The sequence below is a fragment of the Ranitomeya variabilis genome, chromosome 7 (assembly GCF_051348905.1).
Source record: "Ranitomeya variabilis isolate aRanVar5 chromosome 7, aRanVar5.hap1, whole genome shotgun sequence".
Lineage (NCBI taxonomy): Eukaryota > Metazoa > Chordata > Amphibia > Anura > Dendrobatidae > Ranitomeya > Ranitomeya variabilis.
This window is the reverse complement of record NC_135238.1, coordinates 23,759,514-23,777,097: the sequence shown is the minus strand read 5'-3', so window position 1 is coordinate 23,777,097 and position 17,584 is coordinate 23,759,514. Positions and strand designations below refer to the sequence as shown.

General features: G+C 44.0%; 1 protein-coding gene across 1 annotated transcript; it reads left to right on the top strand.

Annotated features, from left to right (window-relative positions):
- The first annotated feature begins 11,352 nt into the window (after positions 1 to 11,352).
- Positions 11,353 to 14,914, top strand: NHLRC4 (NHL repeat containing 4). The gene is made up of 2 exons (XM_077273149.1): positions 11,353 to 11,425; positions 12,920 to 14,914. Exon 2 carries the CDS (start codon positions 12,924 to 12,926, stop codon positions 13,974 to 13,976), a length of 1,053 nt encoding a protein of 350 aa, XP_077129264.1. The 5' UTR covers positions 11,353 to 11,425; positions 12,920 to 12,923; the 3' UTR covers positions 13,977 to 14,914.
- The last annotated feature ends 2,670 nt before the right edge of the window (positions 14,915 to 17,584 follow it).

The following is a 17,584-nucleotide window of genomic DNA, read 5'->3' as shown; positions in this document are numbered from 1 at the left end:
CTGAAGGGAAACTCATATGGAATGATCTATATAGATTCTTTTACTACAAGCTCATGTGGCACCTGAGCCGACATTCGATGGTGACATCGCCACTCACTTTTTTTGTATTTTATCCAGTGCTTGGGGAAAGCAGAAACAGGGACAAGTCTTCAATATGATTCCACTTACAGTAGCCATAGGGCAGAGCTGGCAAATTTTAGCCTGGATGGCAAGCCCAAAGTGCTGGAACATGAGCGGCGTGTCCCTCCTTTAGACTTTGGTGTCATGTATCATCCGTCAGAAATTGATAGGAAATGGTGCACTCCTTGTTAATAGCTGCACTATTTTAACAACATTTTTCAGCCACTAACAATAAGACAATTTACACTTGATTTCTAATTTGACTTATTAAAACACTGCGGTTTGAGGAACCTCTCTCCCCCATCAGCACTACATAGACCTAATAACGCTCCCTCATAGTATAATAATAAATCCATCCCCACCCCCGATTATAAATTCACACTCTTGTGCAGGAATTACTTGTAGTATAATAATCCTCCCACCCAAATTATAACATGTCCTCACCCCTAATCATACACCATTTCCCTCAGTTTACAACCACATACCCCATGTTGCATAATAATTCATCAACACCCCCCCATAATTATAACCTACCCCCTGCGATATTCTTTCACCTCCCTCTGTGATTTCACATCTCCTGCAGTATACTAAAGGGTTATTCCTAAAAAATTAAGTTATCTCCTAACTATAGGGCGCTGATTGCTAAGAGTCTGATTGCTGGGGTGGGTCCCGGAACAGTCCTCAATAGAGTGTAGGAGTGAATATGCAGCTACACACTTTGTAGTTGGTAATCCCATAGACAGAGCTCAGCTATTTCTGGCAGTCCCAATGGACGATGAGTGCACCAGAGCCTGAGCATGTGCACCTTCATTCTATTCAGGACGGTGAAGCAGAGCATCGTTTTTGGGATCGGTGGGGGTCCCAATGGTCAGACCACCAGCGATATTCTAAGAATAGTAGAGGTGCATTTTGGGGCCGAATAACCCTTTAATCACCCCATACCAAAAATTACAATAACACGCACACACATTTTACCTAAATCAATTGCTATATTCCCATCCCAAAAGGTTCAGAGCACAGCAAGCCACTTTGCTTCATTAAATACTGTACATAACCAGATGACTGGCTGACTGACAGCAGCGCTCAACAACCTGCAGTGGGAAGCATCCTGCTGCGTGGCCACATCTAAAAGATTGTGACATGAATGATGATTTACTCATCTCAGCCCCCTCTATATACAATCCTACCCTGCAGTACGTCACTGCTCAGTCCCTCTATATATAGCCTCCATATGCAGTACATTGCCCCTCAGCCCTTCTGTATACAGCCTCCATTTGCAGTACATGTGGAAGAGGCTGCGGCCCAACCTGCTCCGAGAACTCCGAGATCAGGAAGAAGTCCCTGATGAATTTGGCCCCGACATGTGGTCATGTGGCCCTAAACAATTGATAGACAACCTACTGAGCAGGCATCTGTCCCTCTGCCCCCCCCCCCCCCATTCCCAGCCAAGCCCACCTCTGCAATAGGGTCTGTCAACTGCGCTTGTAGAGTCAGGCTATGTGCACACGTCAGGATTTCTGGCAGAAATTTTCCGGACAAAAACCGCACATTTCTGCCAGAGATCTGCATGCGTTTTTACCACGATTTTGACACGTTTTTTTGTGCGTTTTTTTTCTAAATGCATAGAACTGTGGGAAAAACGCAGAAAATCTGCAAAATTAATGAACATGCTGCTTTTTTTTTTACCGCGATGCGTTTTTTTCACGGAAAAAAAACGCACCATGTGCACAAAACATGCAGAATGCATCCTAAATGATAGGATGCATAATGTATGCGTTTTTAATGAGTTCTTATAGCGTTTTTATCGCGAAAAAACCTGAACGTGTGCATATAGCCTCAGGGTCAGGTATGTTTTGCCACCTATGCTCCAACCCAAACAAATAATGGAACATCACAGATAACACAGTGATAACTCTCCGAGTACAGATAATGTAGATGTCACTCTCTCTTGCTTCCTGTCTCTCATCGCCTGTCTGTCTCTTACCCTCTGTCTCTCTTACTGGCTCTCTATCATCTGCCGTCTCTCTTATTTCCTTTCTTTCTCACCTTCTGTATATCTTCCCTCCAGTCTCTCTCTTCCCTCCCGTCTCTCCTGCTCCTCCCGTCTCTCATCTTCCCTCCTGTCTCTCTCTCTTCCCTCCTGTCTCTCTTCCCCCCTGTCTCTCTCTTCCCTCCTGTCTGTCTCCCTCTCATCTTCCGTCTCTTGTTCCTTCTTCTTTCTTCCCTCTTTGCTTTCTTTCCTTCTTCCTGGTTGACTCTGGCCCCACGCCTCCATGCAGCCCCGCCCCTACCAAGTGACCCCCCCACAGGCCGATAGCTGTGAGGCTGTAGAGGTTGTAGATGGAGCACTGCTTGGCGTCCTGTCTTCCTTTCATACTCTTCTGAAGACGGTGCTCTAGTGTATTGCCGTGAAGTTCCCCGGCTGATGGAAACATTTTACATTGAACACTGTGAGCAAGTAGAGACCCTTTATTGAGTCATCAAAAAAAAAGTGAAAGCTGCTACTGCACAATGGCAGTACGTATGCTCAGTGCCTGTAGGATTTTCTGTGCTCTTGAAGGAATGGTATGAGAATGTAGACTTTATTCTCAAGAAACTTAAGTACGAGGATCAAGAATGGTCAATATGTGGAGATTTGAAAGTCCTTTCTTTGCTCTTTGGGCAGCAAGTAGGATATACTAAGTACCCATGCTTTTTGTGAATGGGAAAGGAATCATCACTGAAGTCAAAAAAGTTGTCCAATTAGAACATCTTTGCAACCTGGACTCAAGAACATAGTTGTGGAAAGTTTAGTTGATCCCACTAAAGTTCTCCTGCCACCACTCCACATTAGACTTGGACCGATGAAGCAGTCTGTGAAAGCTCTATGGAAAGAAGTAGAGACTTTTAATTACCTGTGTACCAAGTGGCAGGGACTGTCTGAAGCAAAACTGAAGGAAGGCATTTTTGTTGGTTCGGCTATTTGGAAACTCGTGAAGGAAAACGTGTTTGAATGAAAGCTGTTGAGAAAAGGGCTTGGGATTCATGTTAAAGAAGTAGTGACGAAGTTTCTAGGTAACAATACAAATCCAAAATTTAAGCCCATCGTGGAGAACATGCTGAAACGTTTCAAAGCCTTGGGTTGTTTGATGAATTTGAACTTACATCTTCTACATTCTCATTTCGGCTACTTTCCTGAAAACTTTGGTGCTGGTAGCGAAGAGCAAGGAGAAAGATTTCATCAGGATCTCAAGGAGATGGAACGTCGATAGAAACGTAGATGGAACGTGAACATGATGGGGGACTACTGCTGATGCTTCACAGAGAAGATCCACTCGCCTTCTATAAGAGAAAAGGTATCAAGAGAAGTTTTTTAAAGAAAAGGAAAAGGCGCAAGATTTAACCCCTTTCTGACGTTGGACGGAATAGTACGTCCGACGTCAGAAGCCCCGCTTTGAGGTGGGCTCCGGCGGTGAGCCCACCTCAAAGCCGCGACATGTCAGCTGTTTTCAACAGCTGACATGTGCCCGCAATAGGTGCTGGCAGAATCGCGATCGTCCCGCGCCTATTAACTAGTTAAATGCCGCTCTCAAACTCTGACAGCGGCATTTAACGCGGTCTTCCGGTCATCGGGCTGGAAATACGAGCACCGCTGACCCCCGTCACGTGACCGGGGGTCAGTGGTGCATCGGCATGACAACCAGAGGTCTCCTTGAGACCTCTATGGTTGTGGATGCCTGAATGCTATGAGCGCCACCCTGTGGTTTGCGCTCATAGCAATATTGTAATTCTGCTACATAGGGGCGGTAATTCGGCTACATAGAGCAGAGCCTATCTAGTTATGGCAGCTTCTATTCTCTCATGGATGCTATTGAAGCATGCCAAAAGTAAAAAAAAAATGTGATTAAAAATATGAAAAAAATCTAAAAGTTTAAATCACCCCATTTTGCCCCATTCAAAATAAAACAATAAAATCAAACATAGACATATATGGTATTGCCGCGTTCAGAATCGCTCCAATCTATCAATAAAAAAAGGGATTAACCTGATCGCTAAACTGCGTAGTGTGAAAAAAATCAAAACGCCAGAATTGCTTTTTTTTGGTCGCCGCGACATTGCATTAAAATGCAATAATTGGCGATCAAAAGAATGTATGTGCACAAAAATGGTATCACTAAAAAAGTCAGCTCGGCGCACAAAAAATAAGCCCTCACCCAACCCCAGATCACGAAAAATGGAGACTCTACGGGTATCGGAAAATTGCACAATTTTTTTTTTTTTTACCAAAGGTTGGAATTTTTTTTCACCACTTAGATAAAGAAAAACCTAGACATGTTTGGTGTCTATAAACTCGTAAGGACCTGGAGAATCATAATGACTGGTCAGTTTTAGCATTTAGTGAACCTAGCAAAAAAAGCCAAACAAAAAAAAACAAGTGTGGGATTGCACTTTTTTTGCATTTTCACCACACTTAGAATTTTTTCCTGTTTTCGACTGCACGACATGCTAAAACCAATGGTGTCGTTCTAAAGTACAACGTGTGCTGCAAAAATAAGCCCTCATATGGCCATATTGACGGAAAAATAATAAAGTTATGGCTCTGAGAAGGAGGAGAGCAAAAAATCGAAAAAACGCAAAGCCAAACAAAAAAAAACAAGTGTGGGATTGCACTTTTTTTGCATTTTCACCACACTTAGAATTTTTTCCTGTTTTCGACTGCACGACATGCTAAAACCAATGGTGTCGTTCTAAAGTACAACGTGTGCTGCAAAAATAAGCCCTCATATGGCCATATTGACGGAAAAATAATAAAGTTATGGCTCTGAGAAGGAGGAGAGCAAAAAATCGAAAAAACGCAAAAACTAAAAAAAAAAAAGCTCCGGTCATGAAGGGGTTAATTTCCAATAAACTTACAGAATGAATGTTCAATACTTTTTTATATATATAATATTTTGTACATTTTTGGCCACAGCAAAGATTTTTCTAGTTCATCTAGCTTGTGAGTGAAAAATCTATACGCAATGGTTAAAAAATAGCAGTATTTTTGTAAAATCAGGGCATAAGAATCAGTCAATATAGTTGAAAAATGTTTCATAAACCTAATTTTTTTTACCTGTGTTACATTTATCTAAATCTAAAAATAAAAATAAAGAAAAATAAAAAATCCAATACAAATTGTAAGGAATGTAGTAAAGTTCTATTATTAACTGACTAAAGTATCATTTATATGATGTGATGATTGCACAAAGAATTAATTGTATTAATGTTCATTCCCGATCATTGCCTGGTGCAAACATCAATAATTTCTCAATAAAACATTTGTCATCACTCACAGTTTTCATGCTCGTATAAAATAAATTATAATTGGCAGCACATCTAATTTCTTTGAATTCTTAAATTGGCTGAGAGGGATGATTTTTAGCCATTTATTTGTGATTACAACGGTTAAAGTGTGCATAAGTTTTGAAAAAGTTTGTCTGTGGTGATGACATGATCTCTTGGACTGATGACTATGTCTAGGAACTCAATGGGCTCTTTTTGAATATTTAAGGTTAGTTGGATGTCCCATTCATTGCTGTTGATTTCTTTGCAGAAATTACTGCCACTTACGGTAACCAATTTCCATTCCATATAAAAAGAAATGTCATCTATGTACCTGCGATAAAAAATGATGTTTTCATTGTATTTGTTAGTGGTTATAAAATTTTGCTAAAAATGCCTATAAATTTTTTTGCAAAAGCCGGTGTTACTTTTGTGCCCATCACGGTCCCGATGTTTTGGTGATAAATGTCACCATTGTATGAAAAATAATTGCTTTCCAAGATTAATTTTAGACTGTTGATGAGAAGGTTCCTTTATAAGTTGGTGATTTCATTGTCTTCTTTGCTTGTTGCTTCTACACATTGGAAGCCTATATTGTGCTGAATATTACTGTAGAGAGCAGTGACGTCCATGGTACGTGGGATGCAGCAATACCCACAAACTGTTAGTACACTGGCCACAATAGCTATGGACATATCAACTGCTTCCACCTTCCAAACCATGACTCTATCCAGGAGGTGAGTGGGTTGTTGAAGCCAGAATTCTTAGCCAATTCTTCAGAAAGTAGCGGTAATCCCTTTGCTTTGATTATGCTTCCATCTGATGATGTGGTATTGAGAATAAAAGTACAACAAAATCCACCAACCATTTTACAGACCTCTCCCCTCTCTACGAACAACATATCTAAAGCCATCCTATTCTGTCAAGCCTTCAGAGAGTTGGGTCCAAATTGTTCAGCTGTCCCTTTAATAACATCTCTGGGTAACTAACAAGTCTCTGCTAGTTATTGTAGATTTAGTTTAAATTATGGACTCCCACCCAGCTGTTGATTACGGGTTTTATACTCATTCGGCACCCCCCCCATTCACTCCAGTGTCATCCCATCCAAATAGATGCCAGAGTCAAAGGATCCTTTCAGAGACCCCTTTCCTATGCAGGAACGTATTTGGGCTTTCTACAACCATTTCCCTGTAGACAGCAGATGCAAAGGAATTATTAGCTGGATTATGGCACACTCCATAGCCAATCGGGCTCTTATCTTGCCATCACCACATAGCCACCATAAGTCCACTCTCACGGTAGTCTGGTTTACCCAAATATTTGTGTAGTTTTCATGTTGGGAGATGTCAATTCTTTCTGTGCGGTAGTGCAGCGCCCCAGAGTCCTGGTCGTTGCAGTAATGTCGCTCTGCCACTAAGGGGAGTGATGTTACGTCTGATGGCACTGAAGGAGTTCATCTGACCAGGTATCACATACACCAATACATTTCACAGCCGGGCCACCAGGGGGAGCTAAGGGTACTATTCATTAGGCCACTCCTCACATACTGGTAAAACTGGGGGTCAGGCAGGAAGTTAGAGAGAAAGCTGACTGGGTTGGAACCAGGCAACACCTTGTGGCAGAGGGTGTTGTGGGGGAAGATTCGGTAGGGTCCCTGTCAGGGGTGGGACCCTGACAGAGGCCTGGCAATGAGAAAGAAGGTTACGGGACCGTGCCTGCACAGTATAGCGGCGGTGCCCTAAGAAAGGACGAGAAGCGAGATTTATTGTGCTGAGTGAGAAACGAGATCAAAGCAAGAAGGAGAATACCAGTAGGAGTCGTGCTGTAAGACCGAGGCAACATCCTACTGAGGCGCACAACCGGCGGCCGGAACGCCGAGGAAGTATTTCTATATATAGCTCCAGGCAATACTTCAAACCAACGGCAGGACAGTCAGTCATAGGCGGGCTGTCTCACCCAAATCACCTAAGAAGACATATGGGGCAACCTGTGGAGAGGGGCGACTCTAGGGTCCCGGAAGAGCTCCGAGCCTACCCGTCATACGGGTGCGTCCCAACCGTAACATCAGGGAGGGACGGATTAGTAGAACATCATCTAATCGAGTTGTGAGGGAACATCAGAAACAGACACAACAGTTGTGGGGACTATCCCGTAAGCACAGCAGGGGAGGACCACAACACATAGCGCTACCAGGAAGGCACAGATTTCCACCTGCAAAGGGAACTCTGGAGGTGCCATCGGACCGGCCGGACTTGCGCAGCCTGGTTGACCGTATTCCGGACTGAGGACCCAGAGACCTTCAGTAAAGAGGTAAAGAGACTGCAACCTGGTGTCCTCATTATTACTGCGACCGGCACTTCACGACTACACCACCATTCACCACTCATTCACTGAACGCCCCCGCGCAGGCAGGGCCACGGACCGGGTCTAGCCACCGTGACAACCCCAGAACAGAGACTCAGAGGCCCGGTACCGGGTACCCCTTCGGCCCTGCGGCGGGTGGGGGCGCTGCAGTAGTCCTTTTGAAGTTTTCCATAGTCGATTCCCGTTCCTGGAAGCACAAAACAAGTATAGTTACCCGGGTAGGCGGCCAAATGGGATGAAATGTCTAGTCTTTTGATGGGTGGAAAGAGCAAAGATAAGGTTGCATTTACCCTGTAGGTTGTACAATATGCTGTAGACCTACATTATCAGCAGAGTTACTAAGAGGGAATGGCACTGACCCTAGTTGAGGTCTTGGATCGGCAGAAGCTATAAAGTCATATTTATTTTGGCTGTTTATCTTATCCATTCTAACTATCCATTCTTTTCATCATACCCAGTTTCTAGGGCCTTCCCAGTTGGAGGGGTCAGAAAATCGAAATCCTCTGTACCCAACTCTGGGTGAAGGATCCACAGTTCCCAATAGATATAGGACATAGATAAGGATTCCATCCAACTTCATCCTAAATCCAACTCTTTTGCCCGGGATTGGTAATCTTTACCAGGTTTGAGACAAGCCTTCCCATGTCAAATGCCCCCTTTGAAAGGACTTTTAGCTTTGAATTCTATCTTGTCCCTTCCTGTTCTCATTTCACCAGTTTGCAGTGGGACGTGGATCCAAGAGGTCTTTTTAGTTATTTTAACTGCAGTGGGGGTGGAATCTGGATAGTAGGACTTGGTCTGGACCTTCCCACCGGTGTTGATGCCAATTTTTCCTTTTTATGACCTTTATCAAGACCCAGTCTCCTGGTTTCACAGTGGTATATTTGGCCAATGGTTCTCCTGGAATGACATTTAGAACAGAAACTTCTTTGGTAGTTAGCATTTTAACCATGCAATCAGCTGGAGTAAAATCAGCTTCTACATCTGACCTCAAACATTTTTAACTGAGGAATCACAACTTCTGCCATACAACATTTCAGAATGGTCAGTCATGGTGGTGTCGTCGCTGTTGCATGCATATTAAGGATAATCAGTGGTAGGCAATAGATACAATGTTTCCCCATTTCATCCATTGTCTTTTTTAGGTAAGTATTCCATTGTGTCTCTCTACTATCCATGCAGATTGAAGGTGGTAAGCACAATTTTTTTTTTATTCAATTTTGAAGTTTTGTGCTACCATAAATATTACATTATTTACAAAGTGTGATCCATTATCACTATATATTCTCTTTGGCTATTCCGAACCTAGAGCCCCCATCACACTAAGCGAGGTCGCTAGCGAGATCGCTGCTGAGTCACAAGTTTTGTGACGCAACAGCGACCTCAGTAGCGATCTCGCTATGTTTGACACGTAGCAGCGACCAGGCCCCTGCTGTGAGATCGCTGGTCGTGTCGGAATGGCCTGGACCTTTTTTTGATCGTTGAGGTCCTGCTGGGTAGCACACATCGCTGTGTTTGACACCTTACCAACGACCTCGTTGACGACACCGACACCGGCATTTGCGTTGCTCCGATTGGTGGTCGCTTCGTTGTACAGGTCGCTACAGGTCGCCGCATGGCTGCTGCGTCGTTGGGACGATCTCACTGTTTGACATCTCACCAGCGACCACATAGTGACGCAGCAACGATCCCTGAAAGGTCGTATCGTTGTCGGGATCGCTTTAGCGTCGCTAAGGCTAGGTTCACATTGCGTTAGGGCAATCCGTTTAGCGCTAGCGCTAGCGGATTGCGCTAACGCAATGTTTTTGTAGGGGTCGCGTTCAGGGGTCGCGTTAACGTCCCCGCTCTCGCAGATCCCCGATCTGCGAGAGCGGGGAGCGGACCTCGGGCGCGCCGCGGACGCTGCAAGCAGCGTCCGAGGCGCGTCACAGAAGAACGGCACATCACTAGCGCGAGCCGAAAAAGGCACGCGCTAGTGATGCGCTGCAGGCGAAATTTACATTGCTGTCAATGGGTGCGCTAACGGACCCGTTGCAGGCGTTAATTGCGACATTTTCGCCGTGCAACGCTGTCCGTTAGCGATCACCCACTAACGCAATGTGAACCTAGCCTAAATGTGACGGGGCCTTAGGGATAGTCTCTTATCAATGCTTTGTCTACCTTGATGGCATCTAGAGTAGCCGTAGGGAACACCTCTATCCATTCGGTGAAGGCATTAATGATCACCACCAGACGGTATTTTTTCCCTTCACACTTGTTTAGTTCAATGAAATCCAAGCAAATGTGTTGGCATGAATACTGTGGGTGTGGAAACTGGTCTCTGTTCAGTCTCTAGTTTCCAAGGGCATCATGTTTGGCACATGTATGACCCTGGATATTACTTCAACCATCCCCCTGTTGAGACATGACTTGTTCCATGGCTCAATATAACTTCATATCTGAAAGATTGCGGGGCAGAATGTATTTGGGGGCTCTTATAACTGGCACATTGTTAAGGGGGCTTCTGTGGCAGGCACATTGTTATGGGGGTTCTATAACTGGTTCTTTGTTATAAAGACATTGGCATTTCTTACACTTAAAAAGGGTATACAAAAAAAGTGTACCGCACCACAGCATATGTTACCATCGCCACTAGTGATGAGCAAGTATACTCGTTGCTCGGGTGGTCTCCGAGTATTTGTGAGTGCTCAGAGATTTAGTTTTTGTCGACGCAGCTGCATGATTTATGGCTGCTAGATAGCTGTGAATACATGTGGGGGATGCCTGGTTGTTATAGAACCCCCACATGTATTCAGGCTGTCTAGCAGCTGCAAATCATGCAGCTGCGTTGACAAAAACTAAATTGAGCACGCCAAAATACTTGGAGACCACCCGAGCAACGAGTACACTCGCTCATCACTAATAACCACCCAACAGGTTGTTGATTGAGGACAAACATGACGATTTCAGTGGAAGGATCGACTATGTATGGGACAACTCAACAGACCCATCATAGCAGATACTGGGGGAATATCTGTTGTGACTTCCTAAAACAAGATTTTCCAGGGACAATTGAGATGAGAATCTCAGCAAGGAATAACTCCGCTATGAGTGTAAAATGCCACCATCGTACCATACACCACACATAATACGACAATAAGGGTTGGAAGACTGGTGAATACTACCTCCTGTATCTATAACTTAGCGGTCATATATTGTCCAAGCCAAGGAGAACTACTGGAACAGGTGCAAGGTTCCTATGTTAACACATCTGAACAAGAAGTGTTGTCATGGAGCGAGAGACACAGAAGCTGTTCTCAGCGGAAGCCATTGATCGCTCAGCACAAGAAAACAATACGTAAAGCAGTGTATGGGATCTCTACAATGAAACGGTAAATCAATACTGAAAAGTTCAAGGGACGTTCAGTATTATATCCTCATATCAGAGAGCGACTGAAGGAATGCTAATAAACCACGGAGCTAATGTCCACCATGTTTGTTCAGTGCCGTGGTAATAGCCGTTACACAATCTTGGTCTCTAACAACATTATATCCAGGGACTTCAGTATATTAGATTAGATTGGAGGAGTCAGATTTATCACTCGCCTTTATATCGCATAGAAGGACACGGGCGGACGTGGAGCTGAATTATCCACCACTTGTAAGTACTGAAGTGGAATCATTTTATATCTTTACTTACAGAAGGATATTAGTTACTAGGAATTACAGGTTTAAAGGGAATCTCTCAATACGCCATAGTTTGGAGTCCGGAAGCTGTCACCCCTACTGATTACTAATAGTTACCGACGGCAAGGTTTAGTAACGGGGACTGGACCGTCGCGCCCGATCGCTGGGGTCTAAGCAGTGTTCCTTGAGCTCACCAGAGGAAATGACTCTGAAGACCCAACCTCCATCAAGTATAATCAGATTCAATTGCATTGGAATGTTAGGACATATGGAGAATATGGCCCCCCAATATTAAATTCAAATTTTATAGTTCAGTCCCATTGTACATTAGTGTATAATATGCGGCCTCCGCCATGTTGTCTGACTTTACTAAAGTGTAACGGCACTGCTGGTGGTGCAGAGGTCACTAATACAAGCGTGGTCCTATAATAGGTGCCACCGGGGTAACAAGGCTCGTGTGGAGTGACAGATCACGCTTCTCTATTTGGCATCTGATGGACGAGTTTGGTGAATGCCATTTTCCGCCTGACTTCATTCTGCTCACCATACAGTTTGTTGCCGGAGGGACAATGCTATGAGCTTGTATTTCAAGGCTCAGCCTCGACCCCTTAGATACAGTGATGGTAAATCTTAATATTCCAGCATAGAAGACATTTTGGTTAGTTGTAGCCTTCAACTTTGTGGGAACAGTTTGGTGAAGACCCTTTTCTGTTCCCAATGACTATGCACAAGATCCATAAAGACATGGTTGGGGGAGTTGGATGGGAAGAACATGACCCAGAGCCCAGACTTCAACCCTATCCAACAACTAGACCAGAGTTTGTGAGCCCTACCTCTCCCCAACATCAGTATCTGACCTCACAAATGCTTTTCTGGATGAAGGAGCAAAAATTCCCACAGAAACCTCCAAAATCTTGTAGAAATCCTACCCAGAATAGTGGGAGCCATTATATCTGCAGAGGGGCCGACTCCATAATAAAGTCTGCGGATGTAGAATGGAAGGTCAGAAAAGCTCCTGGAGGTGTAATGTGGAAGAAGTACATACTTCTGTCCATATAGTATATCATTAATAAGGTCAAATAAGGTATTTGGGAATAATCCCTAAAGAAGTGGACTATATGGCTGAGTGATTGTCTTCTGCTGAATTTTTTTGTTCTTCCTTATGATGGTCCCTTTAATGTTGAAGCCTAGGCTATATAAGGCACCTCCAGGTTTCTGGCAGGCCAATGCAACCCTGAGTCTGAGAGTCTGGAGACTGACTGACGATAGTAAAATTAGCAATAAATATGCCATTACTGACTTTAGACATTTTTTTTTTTTAGAATTATGGCAGTGCATTGATAATCGAGGAAGAACCTTACACAAGAAGTAGAGATCAGTGAGAACATTACATATTGATGAATATAACTTGTGACTAGCTTTGGCCTGGAAGTCATTGATCTTTAAGAGAATTCTATATCTTTTTCAGAATAATGGACAGCTCTCTAGAATTCTCACGTCAAAAGGAAGACCTTGTCCGCACAGTAAGGAGTCTTCAAGTAGCTTCACAGAACACTCTACAAAAAACCGTCCCTCTTCTTACTTCTCAGCCTGGACTTGGTCTCTTGAAGCCTTCACATGTACAGCAACTCTCCAAAAAGACCACCCAAGTATGCCGAGACCTCGAAGATGTCGGCAACCTGCTCTTGTTCCGCCAGGATGAACTTACTCAAAAAATATCGGTGCCCAAAAATGGGGGAGCATCCTCTCTTCACTGGTGTTCAGATAGCACAATCTATGTATGTGGAGATAACAGTCCTTATATCCATTTACTGAATAGTCACGGGAAATCCACCCAGACCTTCCATTGCTGTGATGATACTCTGTTTCTGCCAGATGGAATTACCGTGACTCGTTTCAATGCGGTAGCAGTCACAGACATAGCTGAGGGTACAGTCCGAATTTACAGTCCAAATTCACATCCACCTTGGATTAAAATAGGTGGTAACTTCAAATCTCCAAAGGGTATAGCTGTGGACTCGTCTGGACGAATGCTAGTTGCAGAATACACTTCTGGGGAAGTGCAAGTTTTCCATGTTGACCGAACCTATCGCATCCATGGAGTCAAAAAAGTGTCAGGACTCCAAGGGCCTCAGTACATTTGCTCGATGCCAGAGGGTGGCTTTGCAGTTAGTGAAGAGTGCGGAGATGTCAAGTTATTTACATCAAACTTTAAATTTTCTGGTTCCCTTTCAAAAACGTACCATCATGAGTTTGGAAACCCTACAGGAATATGCTCCGATTCCGAAGGAAACATTTTAGTAGCAGATGCCCAGAATAGAAACATCACCCTCTTTCCACCCAGTGGGTCACCCATTTGCATAGTTTCACAGGGTTTGTCCAAACCAACAGGGATAACATGTACCCCTTTTGGGCTCTTGTATGTTGCTGACTCTGGTGATAATTGTATAAAAGTTTATAAGTATCGTGCAAAACCATTCTATGCTCCTACCAGCCCTCGTAGATCAGGAGAAGCCCCGTCATAGATGCCACCGTGTTCACTACGACACCGATATCAAAAGGGTTCTTTTATCAGTGACCAAACATTATTTTGGGGCTACATATCGATGTGTCGTGTGACAGAAGTCCCCAGACAAGGTGTGTGATCAAAAACATTTGTACAATTTGCTGTTGTGTGATTATATCAGAATAGTCCAATCACGGACAAGTCAACTTGCATTGACGCCTATGGCAAGTGAGATGCAAACAGCAACAAACGATCCAACACATTTGGAAACATTTGCATCTCTGTGTCCGAGATCACACTGTGACACTACGATCTCAATGTCGCACAACACATGTTGCTGTGTAGCCCTAAGAAAGGTGTCAGTAGGATTTACCCTCCCAAGCCGTCTACATAGGCATGTTGGTCATAGGAAGCTGAATAAACTGATACCCTGAGATCTGCGACCTGATATCTTATGACTGAGAAATCCACGTTTTTCTTAATATGTAAATGAGCTGCAAAGATCTATGGGCAGGACATAGATCTCCTGAAGAATCTGTCTCCAGAGCTTATTTTAAATGAAAGGGTATGAATTACCAGTGTGAGACATGTAGATCAGGACAGCAGACTGTCTGTTGTTACATGTCTGACACTAGTTTATTTAAAATAATCTCTGGAGGCAGATTCTCAGGGAGATCTATGTCCGGCCCATACATCTTAACAGCTCATTTACATATTAAGAAAAACTTGCATTTCTCTGGAATAAGACATCAGATCGCAGATATGAAGGTATCAATTTTTTCAGCTTCCTATTACCTACAAGCCCATATAGACGGCTTTGAGGGGTGATCCTACGGACAGGTTCCCTTTAAATAGTTGGATAACGATACTGAGCCATTGTACACTGCATATACAAAACTATATATAATATATTGCTTGATTTTATACATATTTACATTTCCATTTACTGTTTTGCAGCCTCAGTTATCATATATAATTTGTATTTTACTGATTTGTGTATTTTTACAACTAATTGGGTGCAGCAATAAATGTTTGTTTTTTTTATCTTCATATGTTTTGTGTCTACGATAAACCAATGGGAATAAGTTATATATATACAAGTGACAGGCATAAACACTTGTGGCAATTTTAAGGGAAAAAAAGGGAATTTATATACACACCCCAACCCTGGACACTAAAATCATGCCAACCGGATTACCCCCATGTACTGATCCTGGAACCCAGTCAGGTAGTTGGACAAGTGATGTCCAAGGAGAGAAGAATCCGGGAGTTGGAATTTCAGCACCCGATCCTTTTGCTTTGGGAGGTAAGCTGCTGATAGAGGTGTCTTTCCGCGACTTTTTCCTCTCTCCCAGTTAAAAAACAAAATACATGAACGCTCTGCTGAGCTGAGCACTCATATGTATGGGGGATTCGGGAGAGCGAACACAATCATCCGGCCAAAAGTAACCTCGTATATGGCCAACTTCAGAGTTCCCCATGAACACAGACATCAAGACTTTCCCCTTCTATAGTGTATACTTGCTAACTCTTCCAAAATGTCTATAAAAAGTGGAGATGTCTTCGGAGAGTTGGCAAACCTCCACCCTCCCTAAATCCAGTACAAGGTGGAAGGCTTCAAGTGCCAAGATCCGTCATGATGGAGCCCCGCAAATCCAAACAGACATTCATAGGCTGCGAAACGGGGCCTGACAAAGGGATTCGGTGAGAGACCCAGATAGGCATCACCGGCTAGTATTGATACAGCGCCCCCTGAGTAAATGGTACCTGCCTGCTAGTGTGCCCCTGTACATTTTCCCTGAGTGCTTTTGCAACCTGTGGCGCGGGATTGTGTGTGGGACTTGTCCTTTTCTCTGCCAGGAGGTGTAAATGCAGTAATATTTGTTATTATATGATTATATGGTAGTGTGACATTTTTCTGCCATCAGCAGCTCTGGGCGGTGACTCAGTAGCCCGGGAAGGAGGGCGGTTTTCTTGTTATCAGTAGTAGCCCAGGACTGTTATGCCGTTACATTCCGCGTGCTTTCTGTGAGTATATAATGTATACTGTACTTGTATTACAAGCGCCAATTATAACATTGTGTTAGAAGCTGCAAGATTGGAGTTCAGCGTTGTGTAGAGGAGTTCGGTAGTATTAGATGACTCCACCGTGCGGTATTAAATCACTATAAAGGGTCATTATACTGTTAGGCCTGTAATAAGGTTACTTACTGCTCTATTATGGCTTTAGCTCCACACTATTATCAGCCCCATATTTTATATCACTCTACTGTGCCGTCATACGACCTCACTGCATTCAGTATATACATTATTTCTTACTGCAAGCTACTAATGCAATGATATCCGATATTTTAGGCAGTGATGGGATATCTTCAGTAGGCGTACACCCCCTTGAGATCATAGATGGGGTTGTGGCAATGGGGCAGGGCACACATAGAACTGAATATGGTGATTTCTGGTGCTAGAAGACCCACGGCACGCGCCAAAGGTGCCGGCAATGGTCCAGGGATTTTGGCAGACTCCTACAATAACAGGAGTGGCACTATGGGGCACGGGCACAGAGTTAGGACAGATCCAAGCGAATGTGATCATTGTTTTTCCAGCACCTGAACCCCTTCCCAACATCGAGCGCACTGGTACATCCAATATTCCAATATCGGAGTGCCGACATTACAAAATAAAAACAATAAATACATACAATGCATATAATACATACAAGAAAATAAAACAAAGGTTATTAAAAATATAGAAAAAAAATATTAGAAATTATTCAAATTGCCCCATCTTTAAAGGGAACCTGTCACCCCGTTTTTTGAAGATGAGCTAAAAATAGCGTTAAATAGGGGCAGAGCTGGGCGTTACATTAGTGTCTTGGTGTGCCTTTATTACCTACCTAAGCTGCTGAAATACCTTTGTAAAGTCGCCGTTTTCTGCTGTCACTCACGCTGGTCTGGTCCTATGGGCGTGGTGACAGCGCTGTTTCTCCCCCAGAATCCTGCTCATCATTACGTTGGTGGCGTAGTGGTGTGCGCATCTCCAAAGAGAATATCCACTGCCCAGGAGATGAAAAACAGCGCGGTCTTCGCTATTCGCAGTTTACCGGTGGGCGCGGCCATCTTTCCTGTGGCCGCGCGTGCGCAGATGGAGCATTCTACTGCCCGGGGCTTCAGGAAAATGGCCGCGGGATTCCGCACGTGCGCAGATGGAGATCGCGGCGGCCATTTTCCTGAAGCCCCGGGCAGCAGAGCGCTCCCTCTGCGCACGCGCGGCCACAGGAAAGATGGCCGCGCCCACCGGTAAACGGCTGAATAGCGCAGATCGCGCTGTTTTTCATCTCCTGGGCAGTGGATATTCTCTTTGGACATGCGCACACCACTACGCCACCAACGTAATGATGAGCAGGATTCTGGGGGAGAAACAGCGCTGTCACCACGCCCATAGGACCAGACCAGCGTGACTGACAGCAGAAAACGGCGACTTTACAAAGGTATTTCGGCAGCATAGGTGGGTAATAAAGGCACACAAAGACACTAATGTAACGCCCAGCTCTGCCCCTATTTAACGCTATTTTTAGCTCATCTTCAAAAAACGGGGTGACAGGTTCCCTTTAATATAATATAAACATAT